Source organism: Henckelia pumila, chromosome 3 (genome assembly GCF_033568475.1).
Source record: "Henckelia pumila isolate YLH828 chromosome 3, ASM3356847v2, whole genome shotgun sequence".
Taxonomy (NCBI): domain Eukaryota; kingdom Viridiplantae; phylum Streptophyta; class Magnoliopsida; order Lamiales; family Gesneriaceae; genus Henckelia; species Henckelia pumila.
The window spans coordinates 79,390,230-79,414,163 of record NC_133122.1 but is presented as its reverse complement, the minus strand read 5'-3'; the positions used below and the strand labels follow the sequence as shown (position 1 = coordinate 79,414,163).

Sequence of the window (23,934 nt, the reverse complement as noted above, 5' to 3'; positions counted from 1 at the left end):
GGCCACTCCTCTTGCTGCAACAAAGGGTGCAGAAGTAAACCTCCACCACCTACGGGCTCGCCCATCCAGAAGATAACCAAGCGTCTCCATCTTCTGCTCCTCAGTACAGTGGAACATCCGAAAAGTAGTCTCCATGCGGTCTAGTCAGTTATCCGCATCCTCCGGAGACTCGCCTCCAACCAAGGGCTTAGGACCCATAGATAAGAATCGACGCACACTGAAACGCTGATCATCATGGCGATGATGATGGCGTTCTCGACGACGCCCCCAATCGGCATCGCCCCAATGTCCACCAATACTGTCATGGCTACTCTGATCATCGTGGTCTGCCATCTACAAAAATTATCTCGCGGTTATCTTATGCAGAATCTAAATTCCCAAGAATACTATGCATGCTCTGATACCATAAATATAGTGACCCTAACCGAGATCACCTACTAAACAGAACTTAGGCATGCAATTAACTTAATTAAACAGTAGTCAGAAATAAGCTGCGGAAACCATAATCAAAATACAATCCCAAGAAAAGGAATCTTTAAATACTCAAATAGTTATACAACCATATCGAACAACTGTATCAACCCAAATACAACAGAATTGTTAGAACCTAATGGGGGGGGGGATTTAGGTTCTATTGGCAATTTTAGCAATTTAAAGCGATTATGCAAATATGCAAACGGAAGACTTAAAGCAATTAATAATAAGTGCGGTAAATAAATGCGTAACGTAAATAAAGCAGTAAAAGGGATAAGAGATGTTTATGGAAGTTCGACGATAAATCGTCTACGTCTCCCCTTCTTGGTTAAGATCGATTAACCAAGGATCCACTAGCACTTCGAATGACTTGGCTTTGATGGCTTCAAGGATAGCCTTACAACTTGACACGATCACCGCGCCGATACAACTCAACACTTGGCCTTAAGGGCTCCAAGGATAGCCACAACACTCGTAAATACACTTGGCTTTACACACAAGTGTTTACAATAACCGAGCAACCAACTCACGAATGAACTTATACAAACAACCCTCGATTTTGAATATATATCTCACAAATATTTCTTTTAACTCTTGTAGGAGAGGAACTTGCTTGCAAAGAGAGTTGAGAGTGAATTGGTGAGTTGAGAAGGCTTCAAATGGCATGTATTTATAGGTTCCAATCCGAACGGGTTCGGGTCATCCGAACGGGCCTTCGGGTCGTCCGAACCTTGTCTGATTGAAATTCAAATTCTTACGGCTGGTGAACTGCTCGGGTGGTCCGAAGTCATCTTCGGGTCGTACGAACGGCGGCATTAAATTCAATCCGGCAAATTTTCTTCCGACAAAATCTTCATGGCCGTAAAGGAGTTCGGGTCGTCAGAACATGTCTTCGGGTCGTCCGAAGTAGTCATTTCATGGCCTCCGAGAGTGCCTTCGATCTTTATTTAATTCCTGGAAAATCTTTGGGTCGTCCGAAGTAGTCATTTCGTGGCCTCCGAGAGTGCCTCCGATCTTTATTTAATTCCTGGAAAATCTTCGGGTCGTCCGAACTCACTTCGGATCGTCCGAAGTAGTCTTCGAAGTCTCCGAACTTGTCCTCCGATCTTTATTAAATTCTGGAAATACTTTGGAGCATCCGAAGTTGTATTCGGGTCGTCCGAACCTGGACAGATTCGAACTTTTGAATTTTTATTCCCATTTTTTGATTATCGGTTCTTGCTTCCAATATTGTCTATACTCAAAAATATTATTACCTGCAAATTTCTCACTTTAAACTGTTAGTAACGATTAACCGAGTTTTGTAATCATCAGAACAATTTAATTATGAGAATTGTTAATGCATTAAAAATATTAATCTTATTACACGAGATTTGTATGCATTTAAAGCGTAACAATCTCCCCCTTTTTGATGATCACAAAACTTGGTTAAATAGGAGAAATAAAATAAGGCAATAATATAATTAAACAAATTTACTCAAATATTGTTTAAGCTATTAAAACTCCCCCTCAATTTAATGAATAATTATTTAACCAAATTAATTCTCCCCCTTTTTGCGATAATCAAAAAGCAATTAAAAGACGAAAAAATTAAATTACACAATAATTTCATTAAACTAATTTAGAAATTTTTTACATTAAAAGCATAAACAAGTACAACTTAAAATGCAAAAAAAAAATCTAAGAGTCATCATCGTGCTGCGGCGGAGGATAGCGAGAGAAAAAGTCATCGAAGCGAGTCTTCAGCAAGGCAACTCTCATAGTCAATGCATCCATAGAGGCAGTAGAAGATGCAAAGTGGATGGCTAGATTCCCTTCAATGCGCTGAAGAGTCTCAAAAAAGACGATCAGTCTGAGGAGCGGGGGTCGCAGGAACTTCGGGTAGCTCAAATGGAAGCTCGCCAAGATTTCTTGGAAAAGTATGAAAACCAGAAGAAGAAGGTCCTCCTTCTTCGACAGGCGGCCCATTGGGAAAACCTTTAGCTTGAGAAGTGGGTGAAAGACTCGAATAAGGGAGTGAAAAATGTTTGTCCGGAAGATATTTTTTAAAGGCACGAGTTGGGTCATTAACCCAACAAGAAAGGACAGGATTCCAAGATAGTTCCATCTTGGTAATCGAAGAATGGTTGAAAGTGTGGAAATCAGAGATAGGAAGAGCATTTGGGTCATCAAAAGAGATGTCAAAATGAGTCAAAATGCGGTTGATGACACGAGCAAAAGGTAGAGAAACTTTCCTCGTGGCTTTAGCCGCATTATGCATAGCCTGCATAATGAATCGAGAAAGGTTGAAAGGACGAGAAGAGACAATATGGTAGAGAACATAAAGATCAAGATATTTGCAGGTGGATGAGTCTCCACTGCGCGGAATGATGGAAGTAGTGATCAATTTCTGAATGATTTGGTAATCAGGACGTAGTTGTTTCAAAGAAAGACGATCATCGGCAACAGTGGCTAGACGACCAAGAATGGTAGAAAGAACCTCATCTCGATCAAAAGAAGGATCATCAGTGGGCCATCCCTGACCGAAATAGTTGCTGGGTCCCAGCAAAGGAAGGTCAAACCACTCGACAAAGTTGGAGACAGAAAAGCGAACATGCCGACCCTGGACAATCGTGGCGATATGAAGCTCCTCGCCAAGTTCGAGTTCCAGGTTGGCGTAGAACTCATAAAGTAACTCTGGAAAGATGGCATCCGAAATGGAAGGCTGGAAAAAGGATTCCCAGTGATGGGCAGCAATGAGAGGCAATAAAAGCAGATGTGATGTCGCAAGATAGGTGACATCGAGAATACGACCGGGTAAAATTGGTCGAGTGGGATAATCCTCAGGGATAGGACGAGAAATAGCCGGTAAATTTGGATCATGGATAGGGATTGGGCGGCCAGAGCTAGCTTGATCACGACGGCGTTTGGTAGGCATTTTTTTAGGCTAGATTTCGGATGAGAGAGGAGAAAAGAAAGTTTTTAGAGGTGAAGAAATCGGATGGCCCGAGGGGGTATATATAGCAGAGGGTTCGGACGATCTGAACTGGGTTCGGACGGTCCGAACCAGATTATCGAGGGGATAAGATTGACAGTCTGTAATTCAAGTTCGGAGGACCCGAAGTACATTCGGATGATCCAAACAGTACATTTTTAAGTTCGTGACGTCCGAAGTTCTTCGGAGGGCCCGAAGTTGAGGCGGTCAAAATTCAAAGTTTTATCGCCCATAGTTCGGATGATCCGAAGCTTGGTTCGGAGGGCCCGAACTGGCTAATCAGGAGGGAATTTTGAAAGTCTTGAATTGAATGGGCGCGAGGCAGTTCAGACGATCCGAACTATGGTTCGGGTGGTCCGAACCAGCCGAAGTTTCAAAAATTCGAAAAATGACCCTTAAATTAAATTTTGCAATTTTAAGTATTAAAGCAAATAATTCACATAAAATGTGAGCTTTTTAATTTTGAATAAATATAATTGATTTATATTATCCAAAATTAATTTGCTCGATTTAATATTAAGCTCTCCCTTAATATGACATTAAATTTATTTATGTTCGTAAGTGTTTACAACTCAATCATGTCAAGTTCACCACACAAACGAATAAAATTATTTTCATCTAGTGGTTTTGTAAAGATATCGGCAATTTGATTTGACGTGTCAACATATTGAAGTTCAACTTCATTTCGTTCGATGTGGTCACGAATAAAATGATGACGAATGTCAATATGTTTGGTGCGCGAATGTTGAATCAGATTCTTTGTAAGACAAATGGCGTTAGTGTTGTCACAAAAAATAGGGATTTTTGAAAAAGAGACGCCATAGTCGAGCAATTGATGCTTCATCCAAAGAATTTGCGCACAACAACTACCGGCAGCCATATATTCGGCTTCGGTCGTTGACAACGCAACACAGTTTTGCTTTTTGGAAAACCAAGAAATTAAACAGTTTCCTAAAAAGAAACAAGTTCCACTAGTGCTTTTTCTGTCCACCTTATATCCACCAAAGTCGGCATCACAGTAAGCTTTTAAATCAAAGAAATAATTTTTCGAATACCACAAGCCGAGGTTTGGAGTATTTGAAAGATATTTGAAAATTCATTTTAAGACGAACAAATGTGATTCCTTTGGACATGATTGAAATCGTGCACACAAGCAAACACTAAATATAATATCCGGTCTACTAGCAGTAGCATATAATAAGGAGCCAATCATACTACGAAAGGAAGATTGATCTACAGTTTTACCATTTTCATCCTTGTTGAGTCTGATTGCTGTGCTCATCGATGTGGATGATGATTTTGTGTTCTCCATCCCAAATTTCTTTAGAATCTCCTTGATGTATTTGCTTTGGTTCACAAAGAACCCATCCTTGCACTGTTTGATTTGCAATCCGAGGAAATAGTTAAGTTCCCCCATCATGCTCATCTCAAAGTGTTCCTGCATAAGCTTGGAGAAATCTTGACAGAGAGTTTCGTCAGTAGAACCAAATATTATATCATCAACATAAATTTGCACAATCAAAAGATCATTTTTGACATTCTTGGTGAATAAAATAATGTCGATCTTTCCTCTTGAAAAACCATTTGAAAGCAAGAAAGTAGACAATTTATCATACCAAGCTCTAGGAGCTTGTTTCAATCCATACAAAGCTTTGTTTAATCTATACACATGATCAGGCAGTAAAGCATCAACAAAGCCATCAGGTTGTTTAATATAAACTTCTTCTTTCAATTCACCATTCAAGAAAGCACTCTTAACATCCATTTGAAATAACTTAAAATTTCTAGAGCAAGCAAAAGCAAGTAGCATGCGAATGGATTCTAGTCTAGCAACAGGCGCATAAGTTTCATCATAATCTATGCCTTCTTCTTGACTATATCCTTTTGCTACAAGTCTAACTTTATTTCTAGTGATAGTACCATGCTCATCAAGTTTATTCCTAAACACCCATTTAGTGCCAATAATATATCTATCATGCGGCCTAGGAACAAGATACCAAACATCATTGCGTTTAAACTCATTCAACTCATCTTGCATAGCAATAATCCAAGAATCATCTAATAAAGCATCATCAATGCACTTAGGTTCAACATGCGAAACAAAAGAAAGATGATTGCAAATATTATTAAGAGAAGAACGAGTGGTTACACCCTTCGAAGGACTTACAATGATAAGATCTATAGGATGATCTTTGTGAAGCGTCCAATCCTTCGGAAGTGGTGTTTCCTCAACAGAAACATCTAAATCATTTAGACTTGATGAAGTCATCTCTTCTTCGAGTAATTCTACATCATCATTGTTAGTGCGAGAGACTATTGACATAGATTCATCAAATACAACATGCATAGATTCTTTAACAAGTAAAGTACGTTTATTAAAAACTCTAAAAGCCTTACTTGTTGTGGAATATCCAAGAAAAATACCTTTGTCGGATTTGGCATCAAATTTGCCAAGGTTGTCCTTACTGTTATTATGTATATAGCATTTGGAACCGAAAGCCCTAAAGTATGAAATGTTAGGCTTTCTCCCTCTCCATAATTCATATGGAGTTTTCTTGAGAATTGGCCTGATTGATACACGATTAATGATGTAACAAGCAGTGTTCATTGCTTCAACCCAAAAATATTTTGGTAGAGAATGCTCACATATCATGGTCCTCGCAATCTCCACAAGTGTCCTATTTTTCCTCTCAACGACCCGTTTTGTTGAGGAGTCCTAGGACAAGAAAAATTGTGACCGATGCCTTTCTCTTCACAAAAAATTGTAAAACTCTCATTTTGAAATTCAGTTCCGTGGTCACTACGGATCTGTTTTATTGAAAGAATTTTCTCATTCTCAACTCGTTTGACAAAAGTTTTAAAATAATCAAAGACATCATTTTTGTGGGCTAAAAACAATGTCCACGTGTAACATGAGAAATCATCCACAATGACAAATACATAAATCTTCCCTCCTAGGCTAGCGTTCCTCGAGGGAGCAACAAGATGTACAAGGATCTACGTACTCGTTTCTGGTGGAAGGGAATGAAACGCAGTGTTTATCAGTTTGTTTCGAGATGTTTGGTGTGTCAACAGGTCAAGGAAGAGCACCGACGACCTGGAGGATTGCTTCACAGTCTGCCTATTCCTGAATGGAAATGGGAGTTTATCACAATGGACTTTGTGACCCATTTGTCGGTATCCCTGAGGAACTGTGATGATATCTGGGTTGTGGTGGACCGACTCACCAAGTCAGCGCATTTCATTGCCTATAACCGAGAGTAATCTGTGGATCGCATGGCACGGATGTACATTCAGGAGATCGTCCGACTTCATGGAGTGCCTGTGAGCATTGTCAGCGATCGGGACCCCAGGTTTACTTCTAGATTCTGTGGGAGTGTTCAGCGTGCGATGGGTACTACTCTCAGTGTGAGTACAGCCTATCATACGGAGACTGATGGTCAGTCAGAGCGCACTATCCGTACGTTAGAGGATATGCTTAGAGCGTGCGTCATGGATTTTGGTTCAGCCTGGCAGGATCATTTGCCGTTGATCGAGTTCGCTTACAACAATAGCTATCACACTAGTATTGGGATGGCACCTTTTGAGGCGTTGTATGGGCGACGTTGTCGTACTCCACTCTTCTGGGAAGAAGTGGGGGAGAGACAGGCTGAGGGACCGGAGTTTATCCAGCAGGCGATAGATATTGTTGATCAAATCAAGAAACGGATTAAGACTGCACAGGATCGTCAGGCCAGCTATGCTAATATCAAGCGTAGGCCTTTGCAGTTCGAGGTCGGGGAGAAAGTGTTTCTGAGAATGTCACCTTTCCGCTAGATTCTCAGATTTTGCTTTAAGGGCAAGTTGTCTCCCAGATTTATCGGTCCGTTTGAGATCTTGGAAAGCATTGGCGATTTGGCTTATCGACTAGCTTTGCCACTGCATCTATCCAGTATTCACGACGTGTTCCACGTATCTCTGTTACGACGATATGTGGCGGATGAATCTCATATTCTGCAGCGGTCTGAGGTTCAGGTAGACAAGGATTTGACTTATGTTGAGAAACCTCTTCGTATCCTGGATTATAAGGATAAGGTTTTACGGAACAAAGTCATTCCTTTGGTTTTAGTTCAGTGGCAGCGCCGAGGCACTGAGGAAGCTACTTGGGAGCTTGAGGACAGGATGCGTAAAGACCATCCTGAGTTGTTTTGATTTCATTCTTTAAGTTGTATTCAGTTGCAAACTCTGTAAACGTTTGATTTGAATAAAGAATGTTTCTGATTTTTGTATTTTGCATTCGGTACTTAAGATCTGATTTCGAGGACGAAATATCTTAAGTGGGGGAGAATGTAGTAGCCCGTAACCAAAATCAGTAATTAAGGAATTAATCCTAATTACTTGGGTAGAGTTTGGAAGCTCCGAAGGTGAGTTCGGAAGCTCCGATCAGGATCGGAAGCTCCGAACAGGATCGGAAGCTCCGATCGTTATTACGTCAGGCATGACGTGTGGCAAGATCGGAAGCTCCGATCAGGACCGAAAGCTCCGATCACCCCTATCCGGAATCAACAAGTGATATTTTGACATGTGGCAGATCAGGATCTTCGGAAGCTCCGATGGCAGGATCGGACGTTCCGATCGAGGTTCGGACGTTCGGATCAAGGATCGGAAGTTCCGATCGTTGTATATAAATAGAAGGCCGAGGCTTCACTTTCAATTGCCAATTCCGAATTCTTCTTTCCTTTCTAGTCCTTTTGGAGCTGTTTTAGTCTTCTTAGGCTTGGTCCGGAGGTCGGCGAGGCGTTCGGTAGTCGTAGCGGAGTTATGCCCAAGTTCTGGAGGCATCGACATCAAAGGGCTAACGACGGACGAAGGTATAGCTTTTGCTTCCTATAAATATTTAGGAGTATGCAATAGCTTAGTTAAGGCTTTTAGAGCACTTTAATGATAATAGTATCATTTGGCAGTGTAGAGCAGACTATAAGCGTGGACCTAGAGTTGGTAGAGCTTTCTCTGTTTTGAGGTACGAAAGTACTATTTGAGATATCCTGACTGAGTATGCATGTATTATGTGACTGCATGATTTATATGCCATGATATTATGCTGCATTCATTTGCATCTTGTTGTATCTCTTTCGAGATGTCTGTTAGTAGGGTTGTACCCTATCCTGTTAGTGGATGGACTTCCATCGATTTGGGTCCGGCGTATCCACGGTTATATCGGTATGGGAGCCACCTCCTGAAGCGACGGCACAGCGTGCTACATACCAGGGCCCGGTCTGTCTCTGTTATCTGATCCTTGACCTCGAGTCTATAGGAAGTTCACTTTGCATGCATGTATACTCATACTCTCGCACTGAGCGTTTTATGCTCACGTCTCGTACTCTGTATTTTCTGGACACCCTATTCCATGGGGCAGGTTTGCGATTGGACGAGGAGGGTGGATCCAGGAGGGGCTAGTCAGTGGTTGGCCAGCTGGAGCTTCGCTTAGGTTTTATTACTGTTGTTTGGGTTTATACAGCTATTTGATTTGGTTGTATATTATTGGATAAATTACAAATTCCTTTATTTGGGGATTGTATATTTTGTTTTTGGATTCCGCAGTTTTATTCTGATATCTGTTTAATTAAGTTAATTGCATGCATAATTTCTGTTTAGTAGGTGATCCGGGTAAGGGTCACTACACCTATTGAGCCGATTCCTTCGATAACTCCTTTGATGTTGTCTCCAAATGTGACAGTTCCTTTCTCCTTTGGTTTGATGGATTGGAGTAGCTCTTTGTTTTCGGTCATATGTCTAGAACATCCACTGTCTAGATACCATATGCTTGGAAGAACAGCTTTCCTATTTCCCTGCAAAAATTTATTTTGGTACCCTTTAGTTCTTTTGGGTCCACAGTGTTAGAAAAAAGAGATACAAAATAGACTTGTAAGAGTTCAGTCTCTCATAGCAACATCATCGCCACTTTCCAAGAGTGCTCCCAGTAGTAGGCAGGGCTATGGCCTCTTTAAAAACCTATTTCCTTGGACAGAGCAGCGTTCATCAGTAAGACCAGTCGCAAGTCAAGGCAGTTTAAACCGGTCTATGATGAACTCCCTTAGATCATGATCTCATAATGCCAACTGATGAGTTGTTAAGTACTCTTAGGCCTTCATTTCATATAACTCTTTTGATCATATTGAAATCTCAAGGATCTACATTTATATCTACCATGATCAATTTTATAACAATAAGAGCATGTAGGGGGTGATCTCATTTTCGCCTTAGCAATTAGGCTAGTAAAGTCAATTGATTTCTTACCATACCCTAGTCCACTCCTTATCAAAACTACATTTCTGCATGCTAAGTAAATTATTCAAATTATTACTACTAACATTGAACTTATCAAAATATTTTTCTAAGTGAGCTATGTCATCCTTTAATCTTAGTTTTTCATGCTCCTTAGTCTCTAATTCATGTTTGAGCTTTCTATTTCTTTTCTAAGAGATTTAGCCATATCAAACATGTTTTTATATGCATGTAGTTGTTCGTCATAGGAAGGTACCTCGTCATCGTCGTCGGAGACGATGTCATCACTTTTAGCCATGAGGCAGTGTTTGCTTCTTCCTCGTCATCGTCGCTATCACTCCAAGTGGCTATGAGTGCTTTCTTCTTTCCCTTGTCAACTTTCTTCTTGAGAGGACACTCATTTGCATAGTGGCCTTGTTGTTGACAGTTGTAGCAGGTAAATTCTTTGTTCGTCTTCTTTTTGAAGTTGTTTCCTCGCATAAATCTTTTGAATTTTCTTGCAAAGAGTTCCATATCATCATCTTCATCTTCTTTGGATTGGCTAGACAGAGCAATCCCCTTTGCCTTGATATCTTCTTTCTTTATTTCCTTCCTTGTTGACAGTTCCAACTCATGGGTTTTTAGAGTCCCATGAAGTTGATCAAGGTCATAGGAAGCGGTGTCGCCTTTGTTGGATTCTATGATAGCCGTCCTTTTGACATCCCACTCCTTGGATAAGGCGCGTAGAGCTCTCCTCCACACTTGTTTGGTTGGATATTGTTCCCCGAGTTGGGCTAGCTCATTGATAATTTGAGTAAGCCTTCGGAACATAGTATCTACATCTTCATTTGATTCCATCTCGAATTTTTCGTATTTGAGTTGGAGTAGATCGATCTTCGTTTCTTTGACTTGATTAGTCCCTTCATGGCATATCTCCAACTTGTCCCATATCTCTTTAGCGGATGAGCACATTGAGATCCGGTTGTACTCATTCATATCTAAGGAACAATGAAAAATATTCATGGCTTTAGCATTTTGAGATATAAGTTTCATATCCTCCTTAGAAAAGTCGTCCATTCCCTTAGGAATTTTGACACCCTCAACCTCTTTAGTAGGTATATAAAGACCTGTCACAGTAACCTTCCAAAGGTCATAATCTATGGATTGGATATATAGGGACATTCGGTTTTTCCAATATCCGTAGTTTATGCCATTGAAAAGAGGAGGACGATTTGTTGATTTCCCTTGAGCATAGTCGCTCGCTAGATTTGCCATAAGAACCTTTTTATAAATATTTTGAAAAAGGTGGCTCTGATACCACTTGTTAGAACCTAATGGGGGGGAATTTAGGTTCTATTGGCAACTTTAGCAATTTAAAGCGATTATGCAAATACGCAAGCGGAAGACTTAAAGCAATTAATAATAAGTGCGGTAAATAAATGCGTAATGTAAATAAAGCAGTAAAAGGGATAAGAGATGTTTATGGAAGTTCGACGATAAATCGTCTACGTCTCCCCTTCTTGGTTAAGATTGATTAACCAAGGATCCACTAGCACTTTGAACGACTTGGCTTTGATTGCTCCAAGGATAGCCTTACAACTTGACACGATCACCGCGCCGATACAACTCAACACTTGGCCTTAAGGGCTCCAAGGATAGCCACAACACTCGTAAATACACTTGGCTTCACACACAAGTGTTTACAATAACCGAGCAACCAACTCACGAATGAACTTATACAAACAACCCTCGATTTTGAATATATATCTCACAAATATTTCTTTTAACTCTTGTAGGAGAGGAACTTGCTTGCAAAGAGAGTTGAGAGTGAATTGGTGAGTTGAGAAGGCTTCAAATGACATGTATTTATAGGTGCCAATCCGAACGGGTTCGGGTCGTCCGAACCTTGTCTGATTGAAATTCAAATTCTTACGGCTGGTGAACTGTTCGGGTGGTCCGAAGTCATCTTCGGGTCATCCGAACGGCGGCATTAAATTCATTCCGGCAAATTTTCTTCCGACAAAATCTTCATGGCCGTAAAGGAGTTCGGGTCGTCCGAACATGTCTTCAGGTCATCCGAAGTAGTCATTTTGTGGCCTCCGAGAGTGCCTCCTATCTTTATTTAATTCCTGGAAAATCTTCGGGTCGTCCGAACTCACTTCGGATCGTCCTAAGTAGTCATTTCGTGGCCTCTGAGAGTGCCTCCGATCTTTATTTAATTCCTGGAAAATCTTCGGGTCGTCCGAACTCACTTCGGATCGTCCAAAGTAGTCTTCGAAGTCTCCGAACTTGTCCTCCGATCTTTATTAAATTCTGGAAATACTTCGGAGCATCCGAAGTTGTCTTCGGGTCGTCCGAACCTGGACAGATTCGAACTTTTGAATTTTTATTCCCAATTTTTGATTATCGGTTCTTGCTTCCAATATTGTCTATACTCAAAAATATTATTACCTGCAAATTTCTCACTTTAAACTGTTAGTAACGATTAAATGATTTTTGTAATCATCAAAACAATTTAATTATGAGAATTGTTAATGCATTAAAAACATTAATCTCATTACACAAGATTTGTATGCGTTTAAGGCGTAACAAGAATAAAAACCTAGACGAAGCTCCGACTGGCCAACCACTGCCTAGCCCCTCTTGTATCCACCCACTTCATCCAATCGCAAACCTGCCCCATGGAATAGGTGTCCAGATATACAGAGTACGAGATATGAGCATAAAACGCTCAGCACGAGAGTATGAGTATACATGAATGCAAGTGAACCGCCTACTGACTAGAGGTCAAGAATCAGATAATAGAGACAGATAGGGCCCTGGTATGTAGCACGTTGTGCCGTCTCTTCAGGAGGTGGCTCACATACCGAAATAACAGTGGATACGCCGGACCCAATTCGATGAAAGTCCATCCACTAACAGGATAGGGTAAAATCCTACTAACATAAATCTCAAAAGAGATAGCTCAATATGCAAATGTATGCAGCATATAATCATGTCATATAAATCATGCAGTCACATAATACATGCATACTCAGTCAGCATATCTCGAACAGTACTTTCGTACCTCAAATACTAGGCAAGCTCTACCAGCTCTAGGTCCACGTCAATAATCCGCACTACACTGCCAAATGATACTAATATCATTATAGTGCTCTAAAAGCTTTAACTAAGATATTGCATACTCCTAAATATTTTTAGGAAGCAAAAGCTATATCTTCGTCCGTCGTCAGCCCTTTGCTGTCGCTTGCCTCAAAACTCGATCACAGCTCCGCTATGACGCTTGGATCTCTATGCCACTTCCGGATTCCCAACGGGACGCCTTGAATGCCCTAGATCTAAGCTAGAAGGCTAAAGAAACTAGAGAGAAGAGGTGATTGGTGCGTCTAAAAATGAACCTCGGCACTCCTATTTATAGAACACGAACGGAACGTCCGTTCCTCATCGTTGCGTCCGTTCGACCTGACGAACGTTGCGTTCGTTCTCCTTTGTTGCTTCCGATGTCCCATCAAGTGCATAAGCAGTGACGCATTCTGATGGCACGAACGTTGAGTTTATTCTGCCTGACCCTCCGGACCATTTCTGATCATTATGGGTCTATTCCCAGACTCCGTTAATCCATTAGAATTCCCCTTAATCATGTTTAATCTAAACTAACATGATTTGTTGGATTAATAACAATTACTTACTAATTCTGGGTACAGGCTACTACACGACCCGAGCACCAATTTTTAAAATGAAAACCGAGCTCCCATAAGGGCTGGAATAATAGATATTTCTTTGTCTGGCCTAAGCCCGACCAACCTCGGCGATGCCGAGCGAATTGGGTCCTAAAATTCACTGCTCCTGAATTTCCAGCTCAACCCAGCCATAACTTCACAAATTTCCTTGCCACCATGTATGTCAAAACCTTTGATATTGAGATCTTGATCGAGGATGATCTCTTATGAATCTATGTCTTCTGTAGGAAAGGAGTAGAAGTTCTAAGAGAACTGGGTAGAGTCCTTTACCTTAACCTATTTTTTTTTTCAAAACTATACCATTAACCCGACCCCTTTTATTTACCCATGTTTTTTTACTTTAAAGACCTCATAATACACTTGGCGGAAATTCCTGCTGATGTTAAGGCTGCTCTCAGAACAATGAAAAGGAAGAAACCCGAGGCATTTAAAGAGAATATTGGTTCCGAGAAACCCGCGCCCAAAGAACAAGATCGGAAAAATTCCAAGAAGTCCCGACCAGAGAATAGCTCGGGACACAAAGAAGCTGCCTCGGGAAATTCTGAAGCTTCGTCCAAGGCTAAGGGAAAGCTATTAGCGCATCCACCCCGGATACCATCCCGGGCCCTTTTCCCTCTCCTGGGAGCCCGGGCATATCATTTTTTGTGAAGCCAGACCCCGTGGGAGTTTGGATATGATGCAAAACTTAATCTTATCCATGGACCTTCAAGTTCAATCCGTCCCGAACCACGAGATTGAACAGACCCGCGCCTTGAGCTTCATGCAGGTATAAATCATCTTTCATTTTCTTTATGCATGATTATGTTCTTCTTGTCCATACTTAACAACCTTTTTCATTTTCTTGCTTGGGTTTTTCCGTATCCTGGGCGGGCTCTTCCTCATCATCTGGCATATCATCTAGAGCATTTTCAAAATCCAGGAAGACGTCGTCAATTAATGCATTCAAAAATTTTACATCAAATAAATTACCTCGAACCGGTAATCAACGAACCAATTTCTTTAATAAATCGAGCCGAATGATCCAAAAATATTTATTTGTATCAAAGAAAACATGTGAGATGGCTCGCCCGAAGGAGAAGCCACTCCGATGCTCAAGTCAGTATAGGATTCAATAGAAAAGGTATGGAAATTGTAAGGTAAAGATATATATGATATGTGTAAAAGACATAAATAAGATGTGTAAGAAAAAGTATTGGAGGCATATGGAAAAAGTCAAACATACCGTAATAAGGGTAAGAGATCCCTTATTTATATGAACAGAGTCCTAGTCCTTATAGAATTTTATTGTATAAGTCTATTAGATATATGCATATTCATGCAATATTATGATATATCTCTAAAATATAAATAAAAATATGATATGATTTTTATCGTATCATCAGTTCCCATATCTCATATCCTGAGACAATCTTTGAAGAGGAATGGTATGAGAAATGGAAATTGAGATTGTCATGGATTAGGACGAACTCGTGAATTTTCACGACTTGTATTTTCGCCGGTATTTAGAGAATTCAACAAATCCCTAAAATACTAATTAAAATTTGTATTTATTTCGAATAAAAATTTGGTATAGAGAGTTTTTTAGGGTAGAAATATTGGATTGTTGAGATAATAGAAATGAATGAAAATGAAGAAGTAAAATGATGTATTTACAGATGGTTTTTTTAAAAAAAAAATACAACGGCTCATTTAGTGTTGTACAATGTTTAAATTAGCCGGTACAAATATTCACAACAAAATCACCAAATAGATTCACATGATTAAATAAAATAAATAAATAATCGGTTGTCGTCTGCACTCTCTCACTCATGCGTGTAATGCACACACGCGAATTGCTGCATGCGTGCAAAATTTAGGGATGTAAATGAGACGAACAGTTCGCGAACTGTTCGGGTCTCGACTCGTTAAAAGCTCGTTCGAGCTCGTTTAATGAGGCTCGTTAAGGCAAACGAACCAAGCTCGAGCTTTACAATATTCGGCTCGTTAGCTCGTGAACATGCTCGTTAACAGACTCGTTAACAAGCTCGTAAGTCATCCCTTAGACGAAAAAATAATAGTATTGATATTTAATTTATAAATTTACACTTTACTTATGAAAAATATTGAAAAATCTATAAAAACTAATTTATTAGAATAAAATTACAAATTTTAATAATAATATTATATTTTTTCAAATATATAATTTAGTTTTTAATTAATTTAATGAATATTTAAATTTATAGTTTAAATATATTAAGTTCGTTTAGGCTCGATAAAAGCTCGAATAAGCTCGTGGGTCATGAATATATACGTTAAATAAGCTCGGGCTCGGCTCGTTTATTAATGAACCAAGCTTGAACATTCAAAAGTTCGGCTCGACTCGGCTCATTTACATCCCTAGCAAAACTTATAAAAAAAAAATTTAATTTTTTTTATTAGCGAACACATGTGCAAGAAATGTTCTCAGTTCTACTCACATTTCTTGTAGAGAATATTTCCCAACAAATGTCTCCTATTGTGGTTTCCCTAATTGCCACGAAAGTTTCTGAAATATTTGGAAATGTGTTATTCGCCCTTCTCTGTCGATCCTAACTTATAATGTATAATTATTTGAAAAACAGTTATTTACAATTAGTTAGAATATCATGACATGAAATTGTTTACCATCCTTCATTTAAAACCTTATACTTATTTAATGAAATAAAACATGTAACAACTATTAATAAATTTTAACAAATAAACATTTTACTCAATTTATGAAGAAACTGACAAGAAAATGCACTCTTTCGAATTAAATAAATACAGTATCAGTGCTTTCACTCTCGTTATTGGAACCTCTCACTCTTGTATCACTTCAACTAATGTACAATGTGGAAACATGACAAAAAAACTCCAATGATTTATTATTATTGTTTTTTTTTTTTTGGGTTTTTGGATGTTACCCCACTTATTTATCTTGCACCATTTTGTTGGCAAGAAGGGATCCATCTCAAGAAACCCAAAAAAATAATTTTTTTTTTTAAAAAAAGAAACCAAATTAAGACTAGAAGATATTAATAATATGATTGGCCTTTGAATTTATAACAATCTTTGATGACTTAATTCCAGCACTCCGGTGTCAAGGAATGGTCCCTTTTATTGTCCTTGCAATAGTCATACACCAAATACCGACTTTGCACCCATTGCATAGCCCCTGACTGTTGCCCCGTCAGGCCGCCGGAGGGGAACGGTGAGGCCGACACAGGGCGGCACCAGGCCGGAGCGAATGCGGTGCAACCGCTAGCCGTGAAATCGGTGAACTTCCCGACGAAAGGCTGGTAGTTGTAGTCGGCTTTGTATTTCCCGTCCTCGGTCGCCCAAGACGACGCGTCCCAGATGGATCCATACACCCACATTGGTCTAAGAGGGAATGTTGCAACACTTTTTCTTGGATACCTTCTTATTGGAACATCGTCCACAAAAAATCTGAAAAGACAACAAAAACAATAAAAAGTACTAAGAAACAAATTCAAACACATCATCATGATAATAATTTTTCAAATAATGACGGGCCATTTTTTTTTTTTTGGTATATTAATTATAATTATCATTAATTTGGTTATTTAAATTAACAATTTTTGCAAAGAATCCTGTGATTCTGTATAGTTCGTGTCTCATCTACTTGTTGATGAGTAGTTGAAGTATGCATTTATGATATAGTACCCATACAAAATAATAATGATTGTAAGTGTAAAAAAATAGTGCAGTAGATAAAAATCCTGTTGAGATAAGTTTTTTCTAGTGTTCGTGGAATCTTGGCCATTCGATATAGATCTAACCACTGTCATTGGGCGAGAATCTCAAATTTCTTCATATGTATATATTGTGATATCATGGATATTACCACATATTTTTGCGAACATCTCGCAAAAATTTAATGTTTTTTACAAAATATTCCTGTAAACATCTTGCGTTGTCATATAAATACCAACCAAAACCGACATACGCCTAGAATAATAACATAACTATATATAATAATAAAAAGATGTTTACAGGAAGTGAAAACTTACATGATCTCTTTAGGAGTCCATAAAATGGCATAATGGTGAAAATCTTGAGTTGGATCAAACCATAAATGAAATTTCATCTCTCTTCCAATAATTCTGCCATCCCCACTTCCTCTAACGTACACATTTGTCTGCAATGTGTAAGGCTTTCCAAAGGTTGTCCCAAGGAACTCGATATCCACCTCATCGTGATACCCTGGATGAGCTTCACTGTTCGAAAGCTATATATACATACCAAAACACAGTCACTCACGTGATAATCATTATCTTATCTTATTAACCAGGATTAATAATAATCAATATAGCTAGCTAGTAATTAAAATTAGTTACTTGGCTTTAATTGTTCTTCTGTTAAAATTAATTACAAGTATAAAAATAAACAATTTTGTTGTAGTTTTGACTAATATAATTAATAGAGGGTTATTTAGATTTTTATTGATTTTTTGGCATTGCGGAGAATCGAGAACTTCACATGATTAAATAAATATTTTTAAATTCTTACATAGAAAGCGGTAATAACTCCAGCAGTGTAACCAGTTTGGAGCTTAATGGAGGCTCCGAAGTACCCCGATCTAAATGGTTTCAATGACTTGAACCCACTTCCTGTCGCACCAAAAAAAATATTAAAACATAATTAAGGATAAATAATTTGCAAATTACATCAAGGGGTTCGATCCTAGAGGATAACGAATTAAGAAATCAATAACATATAATCATTAATCCTTAAGAAAAAAAATAAAAATAAAAATACTATACGAACCGGAGTTCTTGTCAAGCCAGATAGTGATGCCATTGGAGTCTACACTCTGATGGGAGGCGCCCCATAAATTCATGTATCCTCTATAGAAACTAATGGACCTGAACCTGGAACTCGGGGAGAACCCCGGAGAAGGCGGCCTATCACCGGCATTGGCGAAAGGGAGAGCGATGAAAATAACAAGGGGCAGGATGAGGAACTGTGGAGGAGCCATGGAATTACAATTCAAGAATATATATTTTGAATCAGAGAGTGTATTGGTGGAGTAGTACTGAGTTAGCTATAAATAATGGTATTGGCGGGTACAAGTGTACGTCTGAGTATAGAAAGAAATATTTTCAGGGGTTCCCACACTTTCACATTCACTCATTAATTTGTCTTCTCATTTTAGTTGCAATTCAGATCTCTATCAAATTGAATGGGCAAACAAATGGTTTCGTTGCACATCTAATGATCATCATTGTGCAAATACTCTTTCATAAAAAAATAATCATAAAACAATAATAATAATCGAAAGGAAATAGAGGTAATGTCAATGCTAGCATGACGATCGTTTTTTTTATGCAGGTGAGATGTTCATGTGAACATCTCGCTTGCATTAAATGTGGACCGTTGGATATCTCATTGAACAATGGGATGGCATGGACAGAATCGGAAATAGGACGTCGGCCTCATTGGATTACCAAGAGGATATTAATGTCGCCAGTATAGGTTGATTCGTTGAACTCAAGATTCACACAAAATAGCTGCGAAAATAGAGGAAAGGAAAAGCTACTAAATTTTATTTTTTTTAGACTAAGATCCCGTCTGGTATCAAAAGTCAGGCTAAAAAACCATTTTTTTTATCGATGTCGGCGTCATTAGACTTTTTCTAGTCCCGAGCTCTCCGTTAATGAGGTGTTTGGATGACCAATTAGAGCTTTTTCAAAAGCCAAAAATTACAGCTTAAAAAAGCATTTTTTTTAAAAAAAAATTATCTACAAAATTCAAACGGGCCCTAAATTGTTTTATCGATCAAAAAATTAGTTCCATATTTATGCGACAAAATTTAAGAAAACCAAACCTAGAAAATATTTTCAAACATGAAAAGCGTATTTATTATTAACAAATAAGAAGATACTATTATCAATTTTTTGAACTCATACTATCATCATATATAAGAATAAGGAAATGAAATAGCAATTGAATTCTAGATTTCTTAAATTGATTTATGACCAAAACAAATATTAGAAGGAAAATTTTTTTGGATTAATGAAATCCGTGGGGTATCGACCTCACTGCAAATCCAATTATCATTATTGGTCTAAACACATATGAGATACATACTTGATCTCACATAAAAATGATTTTTAACCCAATAATAGCTATTGGATTTACCATTAGGCATTGTTTGGTTTGATGTATTATTAATCTATGTATAATTTATCCCAATTAATTTCGTTTTATTTTCGTCATATTATTTATCTATTTATTAATTAATAATGTTACATCAATTAAATCAAATAAATTATAATCTATCAATCAAATCAAATAATGTATTAATTATTTTTATTTATTTATTTTTAATTTACATTATATTACTTATCTATGAATTACTTATCATATCACTCAAACCAAACGGTGCCTTAGGATAAATTAAATCCAAACATTTCTTACCTAGAGACTTGAACGATGGAATTTGTCCAGAATACGTTTCTCATCATGGTGAAATGATGAGTTGTGTTCATTGGCTCTTATTTTTGCATAAAAAGTTCCCCCCACCCCCGAAATCTGCTTTCCTAGCTAGCAAAATCCTCCAATTGACAACTTGCCTTATTTATTTATTTTATTTTATTTTTTTTAAATTACAACTTGCCTTATTTTGCTTTGCTATCAGAGCAAATTTTCGTTTAAATATGTTTTATTTACCCAAATTAAATAAATAATTCAGTTTCCATTGGGGCACAAATTTTCTCAGAAGCTCTGAAAGCAGAGCGATTAATCGATGCAGATTTGCTTATTGTAAAGCCCTCTTTTTGTTAGTGCTAATTTACTATATGTGTTGTGCGGAAAATTGCAGCCGCAGAGACAAAGAAGTTTCTTTCTACCATTGATAATAATATCGATAACATCCGTAAACCGTTAACGGAAGAAGTATTTGCAATAACTAAAAAAAATTAATTGTTAATTTTTGGCTTAAAAAAATTATTTTTGTGTGTTTTTTAAACCTAGATTATGTGTTAGCTTATGCTTAACTTATTTGAAATTCAAAAGCTAGTCATGTGGTGATTATGATTTTCCTAAAATGATTCTAATAAAAATATCATTGTTAAAATCACTCTAATCACTTATTAATCAAACACTACCAAACTTTGATTTTTAGATTTTTACATTTGTTTCCAAACACTACCAACTTTTGATGTTTCTTAACTTTTTTATAATCTATAAATTAACCACTTCTACAAAAACACAATCTATTGCAAACGCTCCCTGAGAGAACATGTAGATTTTCCAGAAAAACTTGCCATGGGTAAAAAAAATTGGGTAAAGGAAAATGTTTTCCATATATTGGTATTCAAGGAAAAACTATGATATTCGATAGTCATGTGTTTGTTTTTCATATGATTTTGATCATTTGTATTGTCAAATTTAAATATGTAAAAATTTTGTGAGACGGTCTCATGGGTCAATTTCTTGAGACGAACCTTTTATTTGAGTTAACCATAAAAATAATTAATTTTTTATGACAAAAGTTTTTTTTTATTGTAAATATGGGTATGATCAATTACATGATATGTTTGTAATTTTTGTCATTTTTCAACGTGACGCTGATATGCACCTATATATGAATCACTTAATTGGCTCCGACACGACATTGACATGCATAGTGTCACAACAACTCCGATTAAAATGGATAAGATAATGCCAAAAATCGAAGAATAAAATAGGACGGAGATCGAAAATAAATAAACATATATGATCAAAATTGCAATTTGAAACACAAGAACATAGGATGAACGTCACCATGTACATTGCACCATGTAGAGACCCTACCCGGATCCACTACCTAATCAGAGTGATTAGCGCAAGCAACAATAATTAAAGCGTTAAATAGCGGATAATTCCAAAGTACAACAAATCCAATCGGCAGAATACAACCGACGATAGAAACAGTATATAATTCTTTATACAACCAAATCGAAATTAGGGTATCAGAATTCCTAACAAACTACCTCTGCACGGTAGCAACCTCAACCCTGCTGGGAGCCACCGGAACCATCCAGCCTCAAACCTGCCCCGCCACAAGGTACACGATACCCAAACACAGGGGCGTGAGCTAGAACGCTCAATACGAAGCAATGATATAAATACAAATATGAGCATGCACATGACTTTAAAAATCAGGGTTAAATCACTTTACTCATGGCGCCTGGAATACACAGTACCGGGCAAGAGAGCGACTCCGCGTGGTACTCGTATATTCCCAAGACACGAATCCTCAGAAAGAATCGCCTCGACTGATGGAAACTGTCATGACTCACATCATACCCAATGCAGTCTCCGTAAAAACATATGCATGTGCTAAAAACAGTTAAACATAGCCAATACAGCACATACATCATGCATCACACACATATGTATAAATATCATGACGGCTATCTCGGTCAGTACTTACGTACCTCTAACACTGCAGGTCAACTCCTAGCACACCCGTCTAGGTCCAAAGCCTACAAGTCTGCTCTACTGCGTCTACACATGCAAAAGTCCATGCATCACTATAAACGCTCTAAAAGCCTTAACTAAGCTATTGCATACTCCTAAATATTTTTAGAAAGCCAAATTATACCTTCGTCCGTCGTCAGCCCGCTGGTGTAGAATCGCCTCAAAACTTAGGCACACCTCCGCTACGACGCCGGGATCGCTAGGCAACTTCCAGATTCCCAATAAGATGCCTAAAACTCCGTAGATCTAAGTAAGAAGGTTCGAAAACCAGAGGAAAAGGAGGGAAATTGGTGCACAGAATGAGGGCTGGGACCCCTTATTTATTGTAGTGACCCCGCATGGTATCACCTACTAACTGGCAACTAATAGCATGCATTAAACTTAATACAGCAAAATAACTTAACAGAGTAAGACATGCGGAAACAAAACCATAATTTACATATCAGCTTAGTAATATAATTCAGGCTTAATACTGTAATGATACAACCAAATCGAAATCTTAAACAGTAAACATTATACAGCTATATCGAATCCTGCTGTATAATAAAATCCTCAAGACTCCTGCTCCCTAGTCCTGCCTTGAACTACCAGCTCCGTCCATCCTGCGATGTGCCCCATGGAATAGGGTGTCCAAGATAATAACTAGGACGTGAGCGCTACGCCCAGTACATAGACATGAGTAAACATATGTATATAATGCATGCAACATGATGACTGGTACAGGGTCATCTGAAAAATCATGCTCAGAACCGGCGCCATATGAGTGCTGCCACCGCACGGATCAACCTCTGGGTGCAACCACACTCGTCTAGTACACCAGAGTAGACAGACATAAATGCCCCCGCCGTCGCGGTACTCTCAGTGACAGACTATCGAGTATAGAGCTGAGCGGCTCTATAATCAGGTATAACAAAGAATAGGCTCAACGTGTATATGCACATTGCATATGAGTATAGAAAACGGTAAAACATACATCATGTCATATAATAATGCCAAATAAATGCAACATATAAACATGTATACTCGTTGGCAATCTCAGTCAATGTGTACGTACCTCTAGGCTAGTTCAAGTATAATAGGATCCTAGGTTCCAAGCCTATATTCAAAAGTTCACCGTATCACTACATAAATTCTATAAGCCTTAACTAAGCTAATAAGTACTCCCAAAACTTAAATCGATTCCCGGACCATACCTTCGTTCGAAGTAAGCCCTTTGAAGACGCTAGTCCCGGATGACTATAACCACACCTTGGTTATTCCAGAACCTCTATTATAACCGATAGGGCCCTCAAGTGTATATCTCACACTATATAACTGAAGAAGGAAACTCGGGAATTCGTAATTGAAAATGAACTCTGAACGGCCCTATTTATAGCCAAATTTCTCGGCCAGGATCGGAACTTCCGATTTCGGGATCAGAGCTTCCGATCCAGCTCATTGCGTGCATGTCTGCCACGCCAGGATCGGAACTTTCGATCTACGATCGGAGCTTCCGATCTGCTCTATGATCGACACTTGTCAAAACTCGCGACTGAGTCATCGATCATTTTTGACAGCTGGGGATCGGAACTTCTGTTCCAGGATCGGAGCTTCCGTTCCGATCGGAGCTTACTATCCGAGATCGGAGCTTACTATCCGGCCCAAAATTAAAAAGCTCAAATTTTACTTCTGAAGTCCAATAACACTCCGAAATTGGTTAAATACCAACCCTTAATCATGTTTAACATATTATTATCTTAAAATGGTATCTGGGTTACTACATTCTTCCCACCTTTAGATATTTCGTCCGCGAAATAACATCTAAAGACAAATCAAGATAACAATATGAAACATCAAACCATGTCTTATTACAATAACGGTAATTACATCTTATATGGTAATCAAAAATACAAAGCAAACAACTCAGGATATTCTGCTCGCATACGACTCTCAGTTTCCCAAGTTGCTTCTTCAACGCCTCGGCGCTGCCACTGTATCATCACAAGTGGTATAGTCTTGTTCCGAAGAACTTTCTCCTTC

At 38.5% G+C, this 23,934-nt stretch overlaps 1 protein-coding gene across 1 annotated transcript; it reads right to left on the bottom strand.

Annotated features, from left to right (window-relative positions):
- Positions 1-16,242: 16,242 nt before the first annotated feature.
- On the bottom strand, positions 16,243-18,572 carry LOC140892306 (probable xyloglucan endotransglucosylase/hydrolase protein 32). The gene is made up of 4 exons (XM_073301153.1): positions 18,217-18,572; positions 17,959-18,059; positions 17,460-17,677; positions 16,243-16,875 (listed from the first exon to the last, which is right to left on the bottom strand). The coding sequence occupies exons 1-4, from the start codon at positions 18,425-18,427 to the stop codon at positions 16,509-16,511; spliced, it is 897 nt and encodes a 298-aa protein (XP_073157254.1). The 5' UTR covers positions 18,428-18,572; the 3' UTR covers positions 16,243-16,508.
- Positions 18,573-23,934: the final 5,362 nt, after the last annotated feature.